Raw genomic sequence first — 18,453 nt, 5'->3', positions numbered from 1 at the left:
TTGGGAAAGTCACTTAACTTCTGTGTGCCTCAGTTACTTCATCTGTAAAATGGGGATTAAGACTGTGAGTCCCATGTGGGACAGCCTGATTACCTTATATCTACCTCAGGGCTTAGAACAGTGCTTGGCAAATAGCAAGGACATAGCAAATACCATTTTTCCTTCTAGACTGTAACCTTGGTGTGGGCAGGGATTGACTCTTTTGTCAAATTGTACTTTCCAAGCTCTTAGTACAGTGCTCTGAACACAGTAAGCACTCAATAAATACGGTTCAATGAATGAAAGAATGAATGAATGAATCTCCTAGGCTCTCCTGGACAGCCGTCCCTGAAGCTCAGTGATTATATCCCTCAGGCCAACTCTTGAGAATCTCTCAGCGCAGACCAAGGGACAACAATGACCAGTCTCCTCACCCCTCTGAAGAGAGGTAGAATAAGCCAGGAATCCACCCAGAATCCTCCACTGCACTACCACTGTAACCTCTGCCCAGGAGAGAGTGAGCCTTGGGCAGCATTCTTATCTAACAACCTGAGAAATACCATTATTGTTTCAGGACAATGGTGCCCAGATCCCAAAATTCTGTCTCTGACAGTGCTTCCCTCCCCCTGTGCCAAAAGTACACTATGCAGAGAAGCAGCATGGCTCAGTGGAAAGAGCCTGGGTTTGGGAGTCAGAGGTCATGGGTTCTAGTTCCGGCGGTGCCACTTGTCAGCTGGGTGACTTTGGGCAAGTCACTTCATTTCTCTGTGCCTCAGTTACCTCATCTGTAAAATGGGGATTAAGATTGTGAGCCCCACGTGGGGCAACCTGATCACCTTGTATCCCTCCAGTGCTTAGAACTGCGCATTGCATATAGTAGGTGCTTAACAAATACCATTATTATTATTATTATTATTATTATTATTATTATTATTATTATTAGCTTTCCTGGGATGTACCATCTATCATCACTAGTGTGCTCCCTCCAATGACCTTCCATGAATGGGTGCCTTCTTAATCCTTTCCTGAACCTTCCACTATCCCTCTTATCTTGCCTTATGCCTTTGAGTCGTTTCCGAACCATAGCAACACCATGGGAACGTGTCTTCCAGAATGGCCCGTTCTGCATCTGCAATCATTCTGGTAGTGTATCCAGAGTTTTCTTGGTAAAAATGCGGAAGTGGTTTACCATTGCCGCCTTCTGCACAGTAAAATCTATTTTCTGCCCTCAACTCTATCCCACGTCGCTCCTGCCCAGCATGGGTGAGTTTTGACTTGTAGCAGATAGTCTTCCACTCGCTAGCCACTGCCCAAGCTAGGAATGGAATGGATAGGTCTTTGCTTGACTCTCCCTCCCACAGCTGAAACTGGTAGAGTACTGGAAACTCTCCAGGTTCGATCCTGAGAGGGGCAACTATCTCTCACCTTTCCATAAATCCATAACATCTGTAAATTTAGTAAAAATCCCGTTTGAACCTGTTTGATTTCTGCCGGAATTTCTTACATTTCCTTTTGTTTGGCTTGACTCTTCCATCATCGAGTGTCATTAGGTGTCCCCTCCTCAGTGGTGTGGGATTTGGTCAACAATGAGTCTTTATTGTCGCTATCTCTACCCTTCATGAACAATGACACTTCAACCATAACCCGATTAAGTATTCATCCTTTTTGTCAATTTCCAGCATTTTTCACTGTTTCTCCCTTTGAGAAAAGTTAACTGATGGGTTTTTCAGAGTTTCACTTTCTACAAATTCTGCAATTTGTCAACTCACCTGTAGGCTGCTCCTCCCCAACTCCTATGATGGTTTATTATTTTTATCACTTATTGTAGCAAATACTTTCAAATCATAACTTTGATGTTTAGTTTTTATGGATAGGAAAACATCATGACATCATTTTTTTAAAACAATTCTACCCTTTTCCATTTCTTTCACAGTTTGTATCAACGGTAGGGATTTGTTTTAGAAGTACCCTATTTTTATTTGTGCAAAATCATTTGCAGAAAGGGAGCTCAGTTACTTTGTTCCAATAAAAGTGAAAATTCTACCTCTTACCAAAACTATTTCACAACAGTTGTAGTGCTTATTAAATGCTTATTATGTTCTAAGCTCCGGGGTAGCTACAAGGTTACCCACACACCTTCAATTATACATTCCTTATCCAATTTTGTTTCACTAAGCAATTGAACCCCATCTAATTCCAGTGCTGGACGTGGGATTCTGACCCTGCCAGACCCCACTCTTACCCAGAACCGTGCTACTGGGAAAGAGCAGAGAAATTCTTCAGGACATAGCTCTTTGTTAGCCATTGTGTCTGACTAGACCCTTGCACCCTGGATTGGGGATTCTTTTTTTAGGACACTGTATGGTGGCAGAGGTTACCACAAAGCCTCGGGAAGCTGGGAAGTAGCCGGTGAAGAGAGAGGACACGTAAGATGGTGCAGAGCTTTCAAGCTAATGGCAAGGAGTTTCCATTTATTGCAGAAGGAGAAGGATGACCACTGGAGATTTTTGAGGTGTGAAGAGGTGTTCATTCATTCATTCACTCATATTTATTGAGCACTTACTGTGTGCAGAGCACTGTACTAAGCGCTTGGGATGTACAAGTTGGCAACATATAGAGACGGTCCCTACCCAACAACGGGCTCACAGCCTAGAAGGGGGAGGCAGACAACAAAACAAAACATGTAGACAGGTGTCAAAACTGTCAGAATAAATAGAATTGTAGGTATAAGCAAATCATTGATAAGATAAATAGAGCAGTAAATATGTACAAGTAAAATAAATAGATTAACAAATATCTACAAATATATACAAGTGCCTTGGGGAGGGGAAAGAGGTAGGGTGGGGGAGGAGGAGATGAAAAAGGGAGCTCAGTCTGGAAGGCCTCCTGGAGAAGGTGAGCTTTCAGTAGGGCTTTGAAGGGAGGAAGAGAGCTAGTTTGGTGGATGTGTGGAGGGAGGGCATTCCAGGCCAGGGGAAGGATGTGGGCCAGGGGTCGATGGTGGGACAAGGAAGAACAAGGCACAGTGAGGAGGTCAGCGGCAGAGGAACGGAGGGTGTGGGCTGGGCTGTAGAAGGAGAGAAGGGAGGTGAGGTAGGAGGGGGCGAGGTGATGGACAGCCTTGAAGCCAAGAGTGAGGAGTTTTTGCTTGATTCGTAGGTCAACAGGCAACCACTGGAGATTTTTGAGGAGGGGAGTGACATGCCCAGATCATTTCTGAAGAAAGATAATCCGGGTAGCAGAGTGAAATATAGACTGAAGTGGGGAGAGACAGGAGGATGGGAGAACAGAGAGGAGGCTGGTGCAGTATTCCAGTCGGGATAGGATGAGAGATTGAACCAACAAGGTAGCGGTTTGGATGGAGAGGAAAGGGCAGATTTTGGCGATGTTGTGGAGGTGAGACTGGCAGGTTTTGGTGACGGAGTGGATGTGTGGGGTGAATGGCTGAGTGGAGTCGAGGATGACACCAAGTTTGCGGGTTTGTGAGACGGGAAGGATGGTAGTGCCATCTACAGTGATGGGAATGTCAGGGAGAGGACAGAATTTGGAAGGGAAGATAAGGAGCTCAGTCTTGGACATGTTGAGTTTTAGATGACGGGCAGAATCCAGATGGAGATGTCCTGAAGGCAGGAGGAGATATGAGCCTGGAGGGAGGGAGAGAGTGCAGGGGTGGACATGTAGATTTTGGTGTCATCAGCGTAGAGATGATAGTTGAAGCTGTGGGAGCGAATGAGTTCACCAAGGGAGTGAGTGTAGATAGAGAACAGAAGGGGGCCAAGATCTGATCCTTGAGGAATCCCTACAGTAAGGGGATGGGAGAAGGAGGAGGAGCCCGCGAAGGAGACTGAGAATGAATGGCCGGAGAGAGAAGAGGAGAACCAGGAGAGGATGGAATCTGTGAAGCCAAGATTGGATAGCGTGATGAGGAGAAGGGGGTGGTCCACAGTGTCCAAGGCAGCTGAGAGGTCGAGGAGGATTAGGATAGAGTAGGAGCCATTGCATTTGGCAAGAAGGAGGTCATTGGTGACCTTTGAGAGGGCAGTTTTGGTGGAGTGTAGGGGACAGAAGCCAGATGGGAGGGGACCCAGGTAAGAGTTGGAATTGAGGAATTCGAGGCAGTGAATATAGACGACTCATTCTAGGAGTTTAGAAAGGAACTGTAGGAGGGAGATAGGGCAATAACTAGAAGGGGCAGTAGGGTCAATAGAGGGTTTCTTTAGGATGGGGGAGATGTGGGCATGTTTGAAGGCAGAGGGGAAGGAACCAGTGGAGATTGAGTGGTTGAAGATGGAAGTTAAGGAGGGGAGGAGGGAAGGGGTGAGAGTTTCCATAAGATTAGATGGAATTAGGTCTGAAGCACAGGTAAATGGAGTGGCACTTGAGAGGAGGGAGGAGATCTCATCTGAAGATACTGCTGGGAAGGATGGGAGAGTAGCAGAGAAGGTTGAGAGCAGGGGGTATGGAGAAGGGGTAGGGTGACTTTGGGGAGCTCAGACCTGATAGTTTTAATTTTACTAATAAAGTAGGAGGGCAGATTGTTTGGGGTGAGAGATGGAGGAGCGGGAGGAACAGGGGGCCTGAGGAGGGAGGTAAATGTACGGAAGAGCTGACGGGGGTGATGGGCATGGGTGTCAATATCAGAGGAAAAGTAGTTCTGCCTGGCAGAGGAGAGGGCTGAGTTAAGACAGGAACGGATAAATTTAAAGTGAACAAGGTTGGCTTGGTGTGCTGTGTGGTGCTGAAAAAAGATGATCCATGTAGCAGTGTAGAGAATGGGCTGGAGAAGGGGAGAGCTTGAATCAGGAAGAGCAGTGATGAGGCTGATACCTTATGTAGTCTTGCTGGGCTAGGATTAACAGGCTTGGACCAGCGTTGATGGAGAGGATAGGGTGGATTCAGGAAATCTGGAGGAAGAACTGATAGGATTTAGAAAGAGAATGGTGTGAGAGTTGAAATGGAATGATGAAGTCAAGGATCATGGCAAAGCAGCCAGCTTCTGGGAACAGGGAGGGGGCGGTGAAGTTACTGGCAGAGAGAGGAACATTTGGAGAAGGAGAATTAGGAGGAGATGGAGAAGGAGGGGCTTTATGAAGGAACGTGAGGCATTCAGTTTTGAACGCGTTGAATTTAAGGTGCAGGTGGGACATTCAAGTGGAGCTGTCTTAGGGGCGAGAGGAAATTTGGGATTAGAACCCAGGAACAGAACCAAGATTAGAATGCTGCTCTGGGGGAAGCATCGTGGCTTAGGGGAAAAACCATGGGCCTGGAAGTCAGAAGTGGGAGGTCAGGATTAGAGAGATAGAACAGGGAATCATCCACATAGGGGCTTTCCCTGATTAAGCTTTATTTTCCCTGACTTCCTCTCTCTTCTGTATCATCTGTGCACTTGGATTTGTTACCTTTGGGAAATTGATATTGACCTCACCCTCAACCCTACATCACTTATATGCATATCCATAATTGACATTCCCTGCAAAGTCCAGCATCACATCCTAATAACGATTAGGAAATGGATTGAAGGAAGTGTAGTTTACACCTTTCAGCACATTTCACCTTGAAATAGGTTTAGGGTGTCAGTAAATTTGTCTCGACAGCTGACTTAAAGAGCAGTGGCCAACCTTGCCCATTCAGCAATAAGGATAAAGATGGCATTTAAGTGCTCACTATGTGCCAAGCACTGTTCGAGGAGCTGGGATAGATACAGGGTAATCAGGTTGTCCCTTATGGGACTCACAGCCTTGATCCCCATTTTGCAGATGAGGTAACTGAGGCACAGAGAGGTCAAGTGACTTGCCCAAAGTCACACGGCTGATCAGTGGCAGAGCCTGGATTAGAACCCAGGACCTCTGACTTCCAAGCCCGTGCTCTGCCACAGAGATCTCTACTGTGAGGGGTCATTCATTCAATCATATTTACTGAGCTCTTACTGTGCATAGAGCACTGTAGTAAATGCTTGGAAAGTACAATTCAGCAATGGGTAGAAACAATCCGTACCCAACAACGGGCTCACAGTCTTGAAACGGGCTCACAGTGTAGAAACCATTTTGTCATTAACTTTTTTGTGTAGAAGAGTCAAACAGTATGACATCTTTAAGTAGTTGGTGCGCAAAAGGCCAATTATACAGTGTAAGCACCCTGTAATGTCCCTTCATTGTGAATCTGCTTTAAATAATGACTACTGTGGTATTTCAGTGTACTAGATGTTAGGGTAGATAGAAGATAATCAGGTCAGACACAGTCCTTGTCCCACGTGGGACTGCCCATCTGTTATCTGATTCTGATTATCTTATATTTACCCCGAGTTCTTAGTATAATGTTTGGCACATAGTATGCATCTAATGATGCTTAAGTGCTGAGAAGCAGCATGGCCTAGTGGATAGAGCATGAGTTTGGGAGTCAGAGGATCTGAGTTCAAATATTGACTCGGCCACTTCCTTGCTGCGTGACTTTGGGCAAGTCACTTGACTTCTGTGCCTCAGTTTCCTCATCCGGAAGGTGGGGATTAAGACTGTGAGCCCCACGTGGGCCAACCTGATTGTCTTGTGTCTATCCGAGTGCTTAGAACAGTGCTTGGCTCATAGTAAGCGCTTAAGAAATGCCACCATCATCATCATCACCTTGGTCAAGTCACTTCACTTCTGTGGTCCTCAGTTTCTTCATCTATAAAATGGGGATTAATTCCTACTCCCTCTTTCTTAGACTGTGTCCATCTTGATTATTTTGTATCTGTTGCAGAGTTTAGTACAGTGCTTAGCACACAGTAAGCTCTTACATGGTAAACTGAAGATTCTGGGCCTTCCTAGACTGAGCTCCCTTTTTCCTCTCCTCCTCCCCATTCCCCCCTGCCCTACCTCCTTCCCCTCCCCACAACACCTGTATATATGTTTGGACAGATTTATTACTCTATTCATTCTACTTGTACATATTTACTATTCTATTTATTTTGTTAATGATGTGCATCTAGCTTTAATTCCGTTTGTTCTGACGACTTGACACCTGTCCATACGTTTTGTTTTGTTGTCTGTCTCCCCCTTCTAGACTGTGAGCCCATTGTTGGGTAGGGACCATCTCTATATGTTGCCAATTTGTACTTCCCAAGAACTTTGCTCTGCACACAGTAAGTGCTCAATAAATACGATTGAATGAATAAAGATCCATCTTCCCCTCTCAACTGTAAACCTGTTGTGGGCAGAGAATGTGTCCACGAACTCTGTTGTATTGTACTCTACCCAGCGCTTTATACAGGTCCCTGCACACAGTAAGTACTCAATAAACACTGATGATTGATTTATTGATTGATCAAGGTGGTAAATAAAGTAAATAAGTGCCTCAAGAGAGTGAGTGCAGAATCTGCAAAGTAGGGGCCCAGAACAGAGGCTGTGGGACACTGACAATTAGCGGATGACAGGGGAAAGAGTTGCTAACAAACAAGATGAAGGGATTACAGTCTCTGGAAGAAGCCAGATTTCTTACTGATGAATTTTCTCAGGGCCACTTTCATGTCCTTGTTCCTCAGGCTGTAGATGAAAGGGTTCAGCATGGGGGTCACCACCGAGTACATCACCGACACTATAGATTCTTTCCTGGCCATGTGGGGGGGCCGGGGGACAAAGTAGACCCCGATGGTAGTACCATAGAACAAAGAGACCACGGACAGATGAGAGCCACAGGTGGAGAAAGCTTTATACCTTCCCCTGGCAGATGGGATTCTCAAAATAGTGGAGAAAATACGATTGTAAGAGAACTGAAGGCCCGTGAGGGGACCTAGCCCTAACAGAGCTCCAAGAACAAACGGCAATACTTCATTGATGAGTGGATCAGTGCAGGAAAGTTTTATGATGTGAGTAGGTTCACAGAAGAAGTAATGGATTTTATTGTCTGAACAGAAGGGTAGTCGAAGCACCAATAAAGTATGTGTCAGAGCATGGAGACTGCTGATGATCCAAGAGCCAGAAACCATCAGGGCACAGAGCCATGGACTCATGATGGTGGTGTAGTGGAGTGGGTGGCATATGGCCACGTAGCGGTCATAAGCCATCCCGGTGAGGAGAAAGTGGTCCAGGCTTATGAACAGAATGAAGAAATATATTTGCACCAGGCACCCTGCGTAGGATATGGATTTGCTGTGGGTCTGAATGTTGACCAGCATGTTGGGGACCGTGGTGGACAGGAGACAGACGTCGGCCAGGGAGAGGTTGGTGAGGAAGAAGTACATGGGGGTGTGCAGGTGCGGGTCGGAGTCAATAGCCAGGATGATGAACAGGCTCCCCAGGAACCCGAGCAGGTACATCCAGAGAAACAGTATGAAGAGCAGCTCCTGCTGCTCTGCCCGGTCAGACAGTCCCAGGAGGAGGAATTCCAAGATGCCGGTTTGGTTTCCCCTCTCCATGGGGCCAGAGGATCTGCTGGGGGAAACGTGGCAGGAGAATGGGATGTTGAAGCAATCATATCCTGTTTCTGCCTGTTCCTAGGCCTGTGCAGTTGCCAGGGAAAGAACTGGCAGAATAAGTAGTAAAGGTGAACAGTGTGGCCTTCTGGAAAGTGCACAGGCCCTGGATTCATACAACCTGGGTTCTAATAATGGCTCTGCCACTTGCATGCTGTTTGTCCTTGGGCGGTCACTTACCTTCTCTGGGCCTCAGTTTCCTTAACTGTAAAATGGGGATATGTGTTCTCCTTCCTATTTAGATTATTTGCTCCATATATGCACAGAGACTGTGTCCAACCTGATTAGCTTGTATCTACTCCAGTGTTTAGATCAGTGCTTGGAACATAGTAAGCATTTAACAAATAGTATCATTATTATTATTAGTAGTAGTATCATTATTATTCTTGTTATTGTTGTTACGGAAGGGACTCCCTAAGCTTGATATCAGACATATCCCCACATTTTCCATTCAGAAGGTAAGATGCCTGGCTGGGCTGGGATTAGAGGCTGGCGAACTTGTTCGTTTGAGATTCTCTGGTTTGTATTCTCGGACCTTCCTGTCTCCTGCATTGCTCCCCTCTCCCAAACACATTCAAATGAGTTGTCCCCTGCTTTAGGAGTTAATCATTCTATTTAATCTACATCTCATCTATCCAGTCACAGACCTCTTGTGCACTGGATTCCTTTGGGCCTGAAACTGTCTCCCCATTCATATCTGCAGTATAATCACTTTCCCCTCCTTTGAAACCCTCCTCAAATCATATCTCCTCCAAGAAGTCTTTCCTGACTATGCCCTGTATTTCCCCTATCTGCCCTTGCTTCTGCATCGACTGCACACTTGATTGTGTACTCCTTAAGCCGTTTAACACTCATCCCAATGACAAAGCACTCATGCATATATCATTATACTCTATTTCAATCAATCATGTTTAATGAGTGCTTATGTCGTGTAGTGTACTGTGCTAAATGTTTGGGAGACAGGTTCACTGTTCACAAGGGTCTCGAGGGGGAGACAGACATTAACATAAATAAATGACTTATGAATAAATATATAAGTGCTGTGGGACTGAGGGAGGGGTGAATAAAGGGTGCAAATCCAAGTGCAAAGATGATATAGAAGGGAGTGGGAGAAGAGAAAATAAGGGTTTAATCAGGAATGGCCTCTTGGAGGAGATGTGCTTTCAGTGAGGCTTTGGAGGCGGCAAGAGTGATCGTCTGTCAGATACGAAGAGGGAGGGTGTTCCAGGCCAGAGGCAGGATGTGGGCAAGAGGTTGGCAGTGAGATAGAAAAGATTGAGGTTCAGTGAGTAGGTGGGCATTAGAGGAGAGAAATGTGTGGACTGGGTTGTAGTAGGAAATCAGGGAGGTAAGGTAGGAGAGGGCAAATTTATTTAGTGCTTTTAAGCCTATGGTAAGGAGTTTCTGTTTGATGTGGAGGTGGATGAGCAACCAATAGAGGTTTTTGATGAGTGAGGAAACATGGACTGAATGGTTTTGTCGAAAAGTGATCCGGGCAGCAGGCTGAAGTATGAATCAAAGTGGGGAGAGACAGGAGGCAGGGAGATCAACAAGAATGCTGATGCAGTAATCAAGGTGGGTTAGGATAAGTACTTGGATTAATATGGTAGCAGTTTGGATAGGGAAGGGCAGATTTTGTCAATGTTGTGAAGGTTGAACCGACAGGATTTGGTAGCAGGTCGAATATGTAGGTTGAATGAGAGAGTTGATTTGAGGATACCACCAAGGTATGGACTTGTGAGACAGGGAGGATGGTGGTGCTGTCTATAGTGATGGGACAGTCAGGGAGAGGACAAGGTTTGGGTGGGAAGATAAGGAGTTTTGTTTTGGACGTGTTAGTGAATGAACACCAAGGGAGTGGGTATAGATAAATAATAGAAGGAGACCCAGAGCTGAGCCTTGAGGGACTCCCACAGTTGAGAGGGGGAGACAGAGGAGGCATCCACCAAAGAGACAGAGAAGGAGTGACTATTAACTATTTACTATTTCCCCTATCTGTAGCTTATTTTAATGTCTGTCTTCCCCTGTACACTGTAAGCTCTCTGTGGACAGAGAACATATCTACCAACTCTATTATACTATACTTTCCAAAGCACTTAGTACAGTGCTGTGCACACAGTAAGCATTCAATAAATACCATTGATTGATTGATTGATTGATTATGCACCTTAAGATTGGAACTGAAGCAGGGATTGCACTGCTTAGGGGAAGAAGGAAAATGAAAACCCATTTGCATAGTCTCAGCCTTCAAACTGTCTCCTAACTCAAAATGTTTTTCAAACGCAAGACCATTGAACAGAGCAGTTGGAATAAAGCCAAGGCGTCCTTGCACGCGGTGACATCACCGTAGGCTGAGTCAATGCCAGCTCAGGAATCCAGCAGGAGCTGGGAGGACTTGTCAGCTGTGTGACTTTGGGCAAGTCACTTAATTTCTCTGTGCCTCAGTTACCTCGTCTGTAAAATGGGGATTAAGACTGTGAGCCCCCCATGGGACAACCTGATCACCTTGTAACCTCCCCAGCGCTTAGAACAGTGCTTTGCACATAGTAAGCGCTTAATAAATGCCATTAAAAAAAACCCCAGGGGGAAGAAAGTGTTTAAAGGCTTTAGATGAGAATGGAAAAGTGAGGGCCACCTCAGCAGGAAACTGCCATGCTGGTAGGTGCCTGCATGGCAGAGAAAGCATCCCTGCCTCTGAGTCCATGGGCAGCTGGGTAACCTTTGACACCCTTGATACTACAGATCTGTGGTAGGGGGAGAAGTCCCCATTTTTTTGGTCCCTATTTTGCAGATGATGTACCCGTGGCCCAGAGAAGGGAAATGGCTTTCCCAAGGCCCAACAGCACACAGGTCCCTCTAGACTGTGAGCTCGTCCTGGCAGGGAACGTGTTTGATGTTGTGTTGTTCTCTCCCAAGCACTTAGTACGGTACTTTGCAAACAGTAAGCACTCAATAATGCAAATCATAATAATAATAATGATAATAATAAGTGGTGGAGCTGGGATTAGAGCACATGAGAAGCATAGTGGCTTAGAGACAAGAGCACGGGCTTGGAAGTCAGAGGACATGGGTTCTAATCCCAACTCCACCACTTACCTGCTGCATGACCTTGGGCAAGCCACTTAACTTCTTTGTGCCTCAGTGATCTCATCTGTAAAATGGGGATTAAGACTGAGGTGTCAAAATCGGAGAGGAGAGCCGTAGCGAATGTAGAGTGGCTGCTGCTGGCGGGATGCCAACATGAAATGAATATGCGACTGGAAAGTAAAAGTAAAGCCTGTGGACAGCAGCGTGGGAAGCTGTGGGAAGCAGCGTGACTCAGTGGAAAGAGCACGGACTTTGGAGTCAGAGGTCAGGGGTTCAAATCCCAGCTCCGCCAACTGTCAGCTGTGTGACTTTGGGCAATTCACTTAACTTCTCTGTGCCTGTTACCTCATCTGTAAAATGGGGATTAAGACTGTGAGCCCCCTGTGGGACAACCTGATTACCTTGTATCCCCCCAGCGCTTAGAACAGTGCTTTGCACATAGTAAGCGCTTAATAAATACCATTATAAAAAAAATAAAATAAAAGCCCACGAAGCCGAAAACGTGGCTCGTGAGAACCAGGAGTCGAAAGAGAAGAGTTTTATGTGGGACTCCTACAAACAGCAAATAAGACCACCGAAGAAGCAGTCGAGAAGGGGGCGTCATCTTGGAATGCAGACTAGCAATGCTGAAGGGGCGACCGATGGGCCTCCTTAGGGTACAGGCACTTATAAAGGGCACCAACTGGGACCCGAACGTCTGGCACCCAGATGAAGAATTGGGTGATAAAGAAATGTTAAACACCATAGAAGAAGACATCGAGGGAAGGGTATGACCCCCTCATCACTCAGGAAACTAAAACTACCCTGAGCCCTAAAGGGGTAGGGGACCCCTAATCCAAAGACCACATCACTGTACGGGATTATACCCCGGCGGAACTGATGGAGGTCCACAAGCAATACCAGCAGCGCCTCGAGAAATGCTGCTGTCCTGGATGGTCCGACGCTGGGACCAGGGGGGTGATGGGATTATGTTAAGCGCACAGCAAGTAGCAGCTACCCCCCAAGTCAGGCAGCAGTTGAAGATGGGTCAGGCCAACAGGGGTAACCACTCCCTGATGGATTGGGTAGTGGCCACCGCAAAAGACACCTGGGCCACCCCGGATGAGCTACCCTCTGAACCAGAAGATGGGGTGGATATAGAAGGGGTATGCGTGTTATTGAGAAGTTTGGGAATGAGACAGCAAATATATGCCATGGGAGATTATAGCCCTGATGCAGCACCCTTGAATTCTGGGATGCGCAGTAAGCTCCTCCGGTTGGCGCCCCATAACATAGAGGGAGTGTTGCTGTCCCTGGTTGAGGAAATGATGGGCAAGCCTGTCATAGATCTTATACTGGCTTTGGAATCTGTGGGGTCTGATTACAAAACCTAGGACGATTCGAGGGGTGGCCCCGACAAAACCCATCGCTCTGGAAGGAGCAATACAGAAGGTATCCTGATCCCAACTGTGGAGAGATTTAATAGTGGCCGGGACCAAATGAGAAAAGATAGATAAGCAGTCAAACAGTGTGCTGTTTGCCCTGTGGAAAAAATTACCTAAGGATCAGAGGTAGACCGCAGGGGAAGGCAAACACATAGCTGAAGCATATGAAAATGTCAACAGGAGCAAAAGAGGAGGCCCGTTCACTTGCTGTATCCGGACCTGAGCGAATGGAGAGACCAGCCATTAGGAAGTGTGGCTCAGTGGAAAGAGCACGGGCTTTGGAGTCAGAGGTCATGGGTTCGCATCCTGGCTCTGCCACATGTCTGCTGTGTGACTTTGGGCAAGTCACTTAACTTCTCTGAGCCTCAGTTACCTCATCTGTAAAATGGGGATTAAGACTGTGAGCCCCACGTGGGACAACTTGATCCCATTGTATCCCCCCACTGCTTAGAACAGGGCTTTGCACATAGTAAGCGCTTAACAAATGCCATTATTATTATTATTATTATAAGTGGCCAAGGCCCCTTCCTTCGGGTCAGGACAATCGGAGGGGATCGGAGGCCATACTTTACCCTGACCAATTACTGGGGTCCCCTGAATATTCAGTCCACCCTCACCTTGATAGACACTCATGCAGAAGTCACCCCTGTACACATCGATCCCAGCAAATTTACGGGCCTCAGTATGTGCATAGAAGGATTTGGGGGGCACAGCAGCTCCACCGTGAGAACCACCCTCCGATTGGGTTTGGGCCGTATGGTCCCCGCCACCTATCAGGTTGTCATCATGGCAGTACCCGAGTGTATATTGGGGCTGGTGACATTTGAGGACTCGGGACCCCCTCCCTCGATCCCCTCCGGACTAATTTCTGAGAACTGGCCTGTAGAGAAGGGGGAGGGGGTGCCGCCAACTGGCACATGGTACACTGATGGGTCAGCCAAAGGGAACCCGAGTACATGGGCTGTAGTTGTATTCCACTTCTCACGGATACCACCCTCTGGGAAGAAGGGGTCTGTCAGACCAGCCAATGAGCTGAACTCAGGGTGGTATGGATGCTCCTATCCACACACCCTGATGTAGATGCCTTGGCAACTGACTCTTGGGCCATATACAACGGCCTAGCCACATAGTTGGGGGTGTGGGAAGCCAAGGGGTGGAAGGTAGTACGGGGAGAGGTATGGGGAAAAGAGATGTGGCGTAACTTCTCCTGAATATTAAGAGCCCAGGAAGCCCTCCTCACTGTTTACCGTGTGCCAGCTCATCGGGGGACCCCCGGGAATGAGGAGGCAAACGTGCTTGCACAAGTGAGGGAGGCAAGACCCACCAACACCATCCAGTGGGTGCATGAGGCACTAGCTCATAGTGGGGTGGATGCCACGTATCGAGCCCTCCGGGGACGGGGGTGGGAAGGAACCCACAGGGAGGTACGCAAATTGTTGCAAGACTGTGAACATTGTATGCAAAAGAATTTGTGGCCCTATGGCCAACATAGGGCCCCTTCCCTTAAGCCAGGGAAAGAGATATGTGCTCATCACAGTGGATACTCATATGGGAGTGGCATTCACCTACCCGGTGGCAGCAACCACTCAGGTTGCAACTATACAAGGGCTTCAGATGATTGGGGCTGGATATGGCTTGCTGGCCTACCTAGACACCCAGTTTACGGGGCGCCAGGTCAAGAAGTCAACATGATATTCTGTGGCCCTTACCTGGCTGGAAGGTGACACCACCACTGCAGCACCGTTGACTGACGGAACCGTGTGGTGGGATGCCGCCCCTAAAGGGTGACAGCTTCCTGCCACTGTAATCGCAGCTGGAGAATACAATGGAATATGGGAGACTGTGACGGCATTCAACAACACTGTGCAGGTGCCCTGCCACATGCTGGATACTTCTCATGATTGGAGGGTGAACGTCACAATGTCAAAGGCAAATGTCACCAATGTCACGGAGGTGGACACCTGTTGTTGCAGATCACCAATGACACGGGCGCAAAAATGGCCTGGATGTGCCTCAGCCTGATAACTGAGAAATGGGCCGGATATGAGGATCAGAGAGCATTAGAAGCACCCATCATGCTGTCTAGGAGATGCCCCTCCCGGATCACCCCTCCATGGCCCAAGTATGGTTATAGGCTGAACGCCTCCACACCAGGCTGGGAAAACTCCACAGATGGTTCCTGGACTTCGGGCATACCCCTGCTGGTTGTCAAAGTTATACCAGACAATATGGACAATAGATACTCAGGGACCAGGGCCGCATACCTATGGGAAGCCACCCTGGAAGGGACTTGCCTGTTCACCCACTCGGTGGACTACTGAGGCAATCTCCTGGTCATTGGAGCCTTGGTGGATAGACACCCATCACCCGAACTGTTCCACTGCCCTGGTCCAGCTCTGGCAACAATGGACCTGGTGGGTGGGGAGCCGGAAGCCGGCAAGGGCCCCCAGACGACGGAAGAGAGACATCACTGGGTGGGTTGGCAGCATACTGGGAGTATGGAAGCAAGAGAACATACAAGACCTGTGGGATGCGCGAGACCGAAACCTCCAATACGAAAGCCGGATCCAGCAACTAATTAGCGCTGAAATGCTGCCAGAGGTTGGAAAAGAATAGTAAAGTCAGCTGAAGCTCTGAAAACGTGGGCAGGCACCTTCATAGGGGAGCTGGCCCGCTGGGCCCAAAACATCACCTGGTTGGAGGCCTGCATCTAGACTCAGTTGGGACTGCTACTATATCTCACCACCCTAATGGAAGAAGTAAGCCAAGCTCTGTGGGCCCCCAACCTGGCTCGCCTGTATCCACCTGATGGGCAACTCACCCCTGCGGACCGTGGCCCTAGTAGGATTAGGGATAGTGTAAGGATGGCAGATGGGTGGTCCCCCTGGGAGAAAGGTGGGGTTGGTGGAATGGGTCCAGGAATCAGTGGAAGCCCTTCTCCCCATTTAGATGTACCCAAGTAAAGAGGGATTGGTTCAGCTCACATGACCCCAGGGGGTGTGGGAGCATGCAGGACAGTTGGCAGGCAGGCAGTGTGAAGCATCGTGGCTCAGTGGAAAGAACAAGGGCTTGGGAGCCAGAGGTCATGTGTTCTAATCCCGGCTCCACCACTTGTCAGCTGTGTGACTTTGGGCAAGTCACTTAACTTCTCTGTGCCTCAGTTACCTCATCTATAAAGTGGGGATTAAGACTGTGAGCCCCACGTAGGACAACCTGATAAACTTGTATCCCCCCAGCGCTTAGAATAGTGCTTCACACATAGTAAGTGCTTAACAAATGCTATTACTATTGGCCGATTTCCATTGCCAGGGTAGGAGAGGGAAACTACTGGTGTTTGGATAAAGGGAAATTTGGTTAGGTGTGCGGAGAACAGACAAACATAACCATGATCACCTTTAATTATAATGTTAGTGCTGCTTGTGCTAATCTAGTGCTTGTTTGTAGTAATATGTCCTTAGTAGGGTTGCGCATTGGTAATCGCACCGACTTCTCCAGGTGGGAGTGTCATGAACACCACATCCTCTTCTGGGATGTTCCAACAGATCTAGTGGACTCAGTAGCTTGGCCGGAGCAGGTGGAGGAGGCCACAAAAGGGATATGATAAGCTCTGGCAGATTCACAGCAAGATTGGTACCACACTGTGCTCTGCCTAACCAAAGCCAGACTTCAGATACGAACACTGAACCAAAAGATGGTGACAGACTGCGGGTGTTTCTCATGGCTGCTGGGGTGCGGGAGTATAGGAATGGGATATTGGTCCCAGTGGATCGTGCTAGGGTGCGTCATGCTCTGTGCAGCTTTGGTGCTAGGATGCTATTACTTGCATAGGCCATCCGTCAAGACTATTGTGGACCCCAGCTCCAGGTTGCTCCAGGCATATGGTGGGGGCGAAGGGGTGGAGTGTGGGAAGAGTGCCCTATCTGTGAATTCACCCCGTCCCTCCACCTGAGAAACCCACAGCAAGGACACGGAACGACTACACTGCAAGGTTGCAGAATGGGAATTGTCCCAGATAGATATCCTCGGAACACGGGAAGGGGTAACTGGTATGAGGGGGCTTCATATATAAGAGACACTGCTGCTACTATTAGTTGTAGGCGTTAAACTGAGCCCTGCAGAGCTTGCCTGCTGATTAGGGCTTGGGCCCCCCGCCCCCTCAACCTTCGCTTGCTTGCTGCGCTACAGCTATATAGGTTCACCCAATAAAGAGGCAGAACTGATCACTCTGGCACAGTATCTGGTCTTTGGCTCATCGTCACTCAATCCAAAGTACCCTGAGCCGCCCTCTGGTAGGCGACCCCAGCTGACTTGGGGGGCATCTCCCCAAACCTTCTCTGATTAAGCCCTCATTTCTCCTGTTCCCCCTCCCTCTCTGCATCACTCTTGCACTAGGATTTTCACCGTTTATTCACCCCACCTTCAGCCCCACAGTACTTTTGTTCATATCCATAATTTATTTTCATGTCCATCTTCCCCTCTAGACTGTAAGCTCCTTGGAGGCAGGGAACATGTCTGTCAGCTCTGTAATATTGTACTCTCCTAAGTGCTTAATGCAGTGTTCCACACACAGTACATGCTCAATGGATACCATCAATTGATCAAAATCATTTTTCTCACTTTTCTAATTTAAACTATAAAGCCTGTTTGCCTTGTGTTCTGGAGACACACAGGGTCCACTCAGGGACCACAGTAGCCACAGGGTCTCATACGGGGCTCACACTAGCGAGGTACCTACACTCTGAGCCATAGCATAGCATGCTGTAGCCTAGCCTAGCCTAGCCACTTCTATTACTTCCCTATGCATTTGTACCCTTCCTCTACACTTGAGTATATTTGCGTGATCAATTGAACATTCAGCTCATTATCCTGTTGTCTCTATCGGTAAATATTTTTATGCCTGCCTCCTCCATTAGAGTGTAAGCTCCTTGTGTGCTCTTTGTGTTGTGGGCTCTTTGTGTTTCTGTTATTCTTTCCCAAGACCTTAATACTATGCATTGTTTCCAGTGGGTGCTCAGTAAATATTCTTTAGACTATGACTACTACAAAATGCCTCAGAGGACAGCTCCCATCCCAGGCACAGTGCAGGGCTTGAGGGTAACCCCACTTATTTCTGTGCCAGCTGAGAGTTCAAGTACAAGGCCTGAGGTGAGAATTGCCTGGTGCAGGGCACCACCTGCAACAGGGTGCAATGCTGGGATCCAGGAAGGGTCAGTGGTGCTCAGGGCTTCATTGGAACTCAGTGTTTCAGGTCTCATGATCCCCCCATTTCTTTCAGCTCAGTGGCTCCTTAGGCAATCAATAGATTGGACAATTGATTATATTTATTGTATGCTAACTGTGCAGAGCACTGTACTAAGAGCCTGGGAAATTACAATGGAGTTGGTCCAAGTGATTCCTGCCTACAAGGAGTTTACACTCTAGTTGAGGAAACAGACATAAAATAAATGGCAGATAGAGGAAATGGCAGAGAATAAGTACAGGTACTTAAGGCTGTGGAGCTGGGGGTGGGGTGAGCAA

General features: G+C 47.8%; 1 protein-coding gene and 1 non-coding gene across 2 annotated transcripts in view; both read right to left on the bottom strand.

Moving 5' to 3' along the window:
* Window positions 1–1,252: 1,252 nt before the first annotated feature.
* On the bottom strand, window positions 1,253–1,390 carry LOC119922781. The gene has a single exon (XR_005448716.1). It is a non-coding gene; the product is annotated as a small nucleolar RNA SNORA7 (small nucleolar RNA).
* A 6,030-nt stretch (window positions 1,391–7,420) lies between these two features.
* Window positions 7,421–18,453, bottom strand: part of LOC119922743 (olfactory receptor 1G1-like) — a 22,522-nt gene continuing 11,489 nt past the window's right edge. The window contains exons 2-3 of the mRNA XM_038742415.1: window positions 10,760–10,776; window positions 7,421–8,360 (exon numbers count right to left, since the gene is read on the bottom strand). Of these exons, the coding sequence (XP_038598343.1) occupies window positions 7,421–8,360; window positions 10,760–10,776 (957 nt within the window). The remainder of the gene's footprint in view (window positions 8,361–10,759; window positions 10,777–18,453) is intronic.

This window comes from Tachyglossus aculeatus, unplaced genomic scaffold, assembly GCF_015852505.1.
Source record: "Tachyglossus aculeatus isolate mTacAcu1 unplaced genomic scaffold, mTacAcu1.pri scaffold_123_arrow_ctg1, whole genome shotgun sequence".
NCBI classification, from domain to species: Eukaryota; Metazoa; Chordata; class Mammalia; order Monotremata; family Tachyglossidae; genus Tachyglossus; species Tachyglossus aculeatus.
This window is presented reverse-complemented; position numbering and strand designations above follow the sequence as displayed.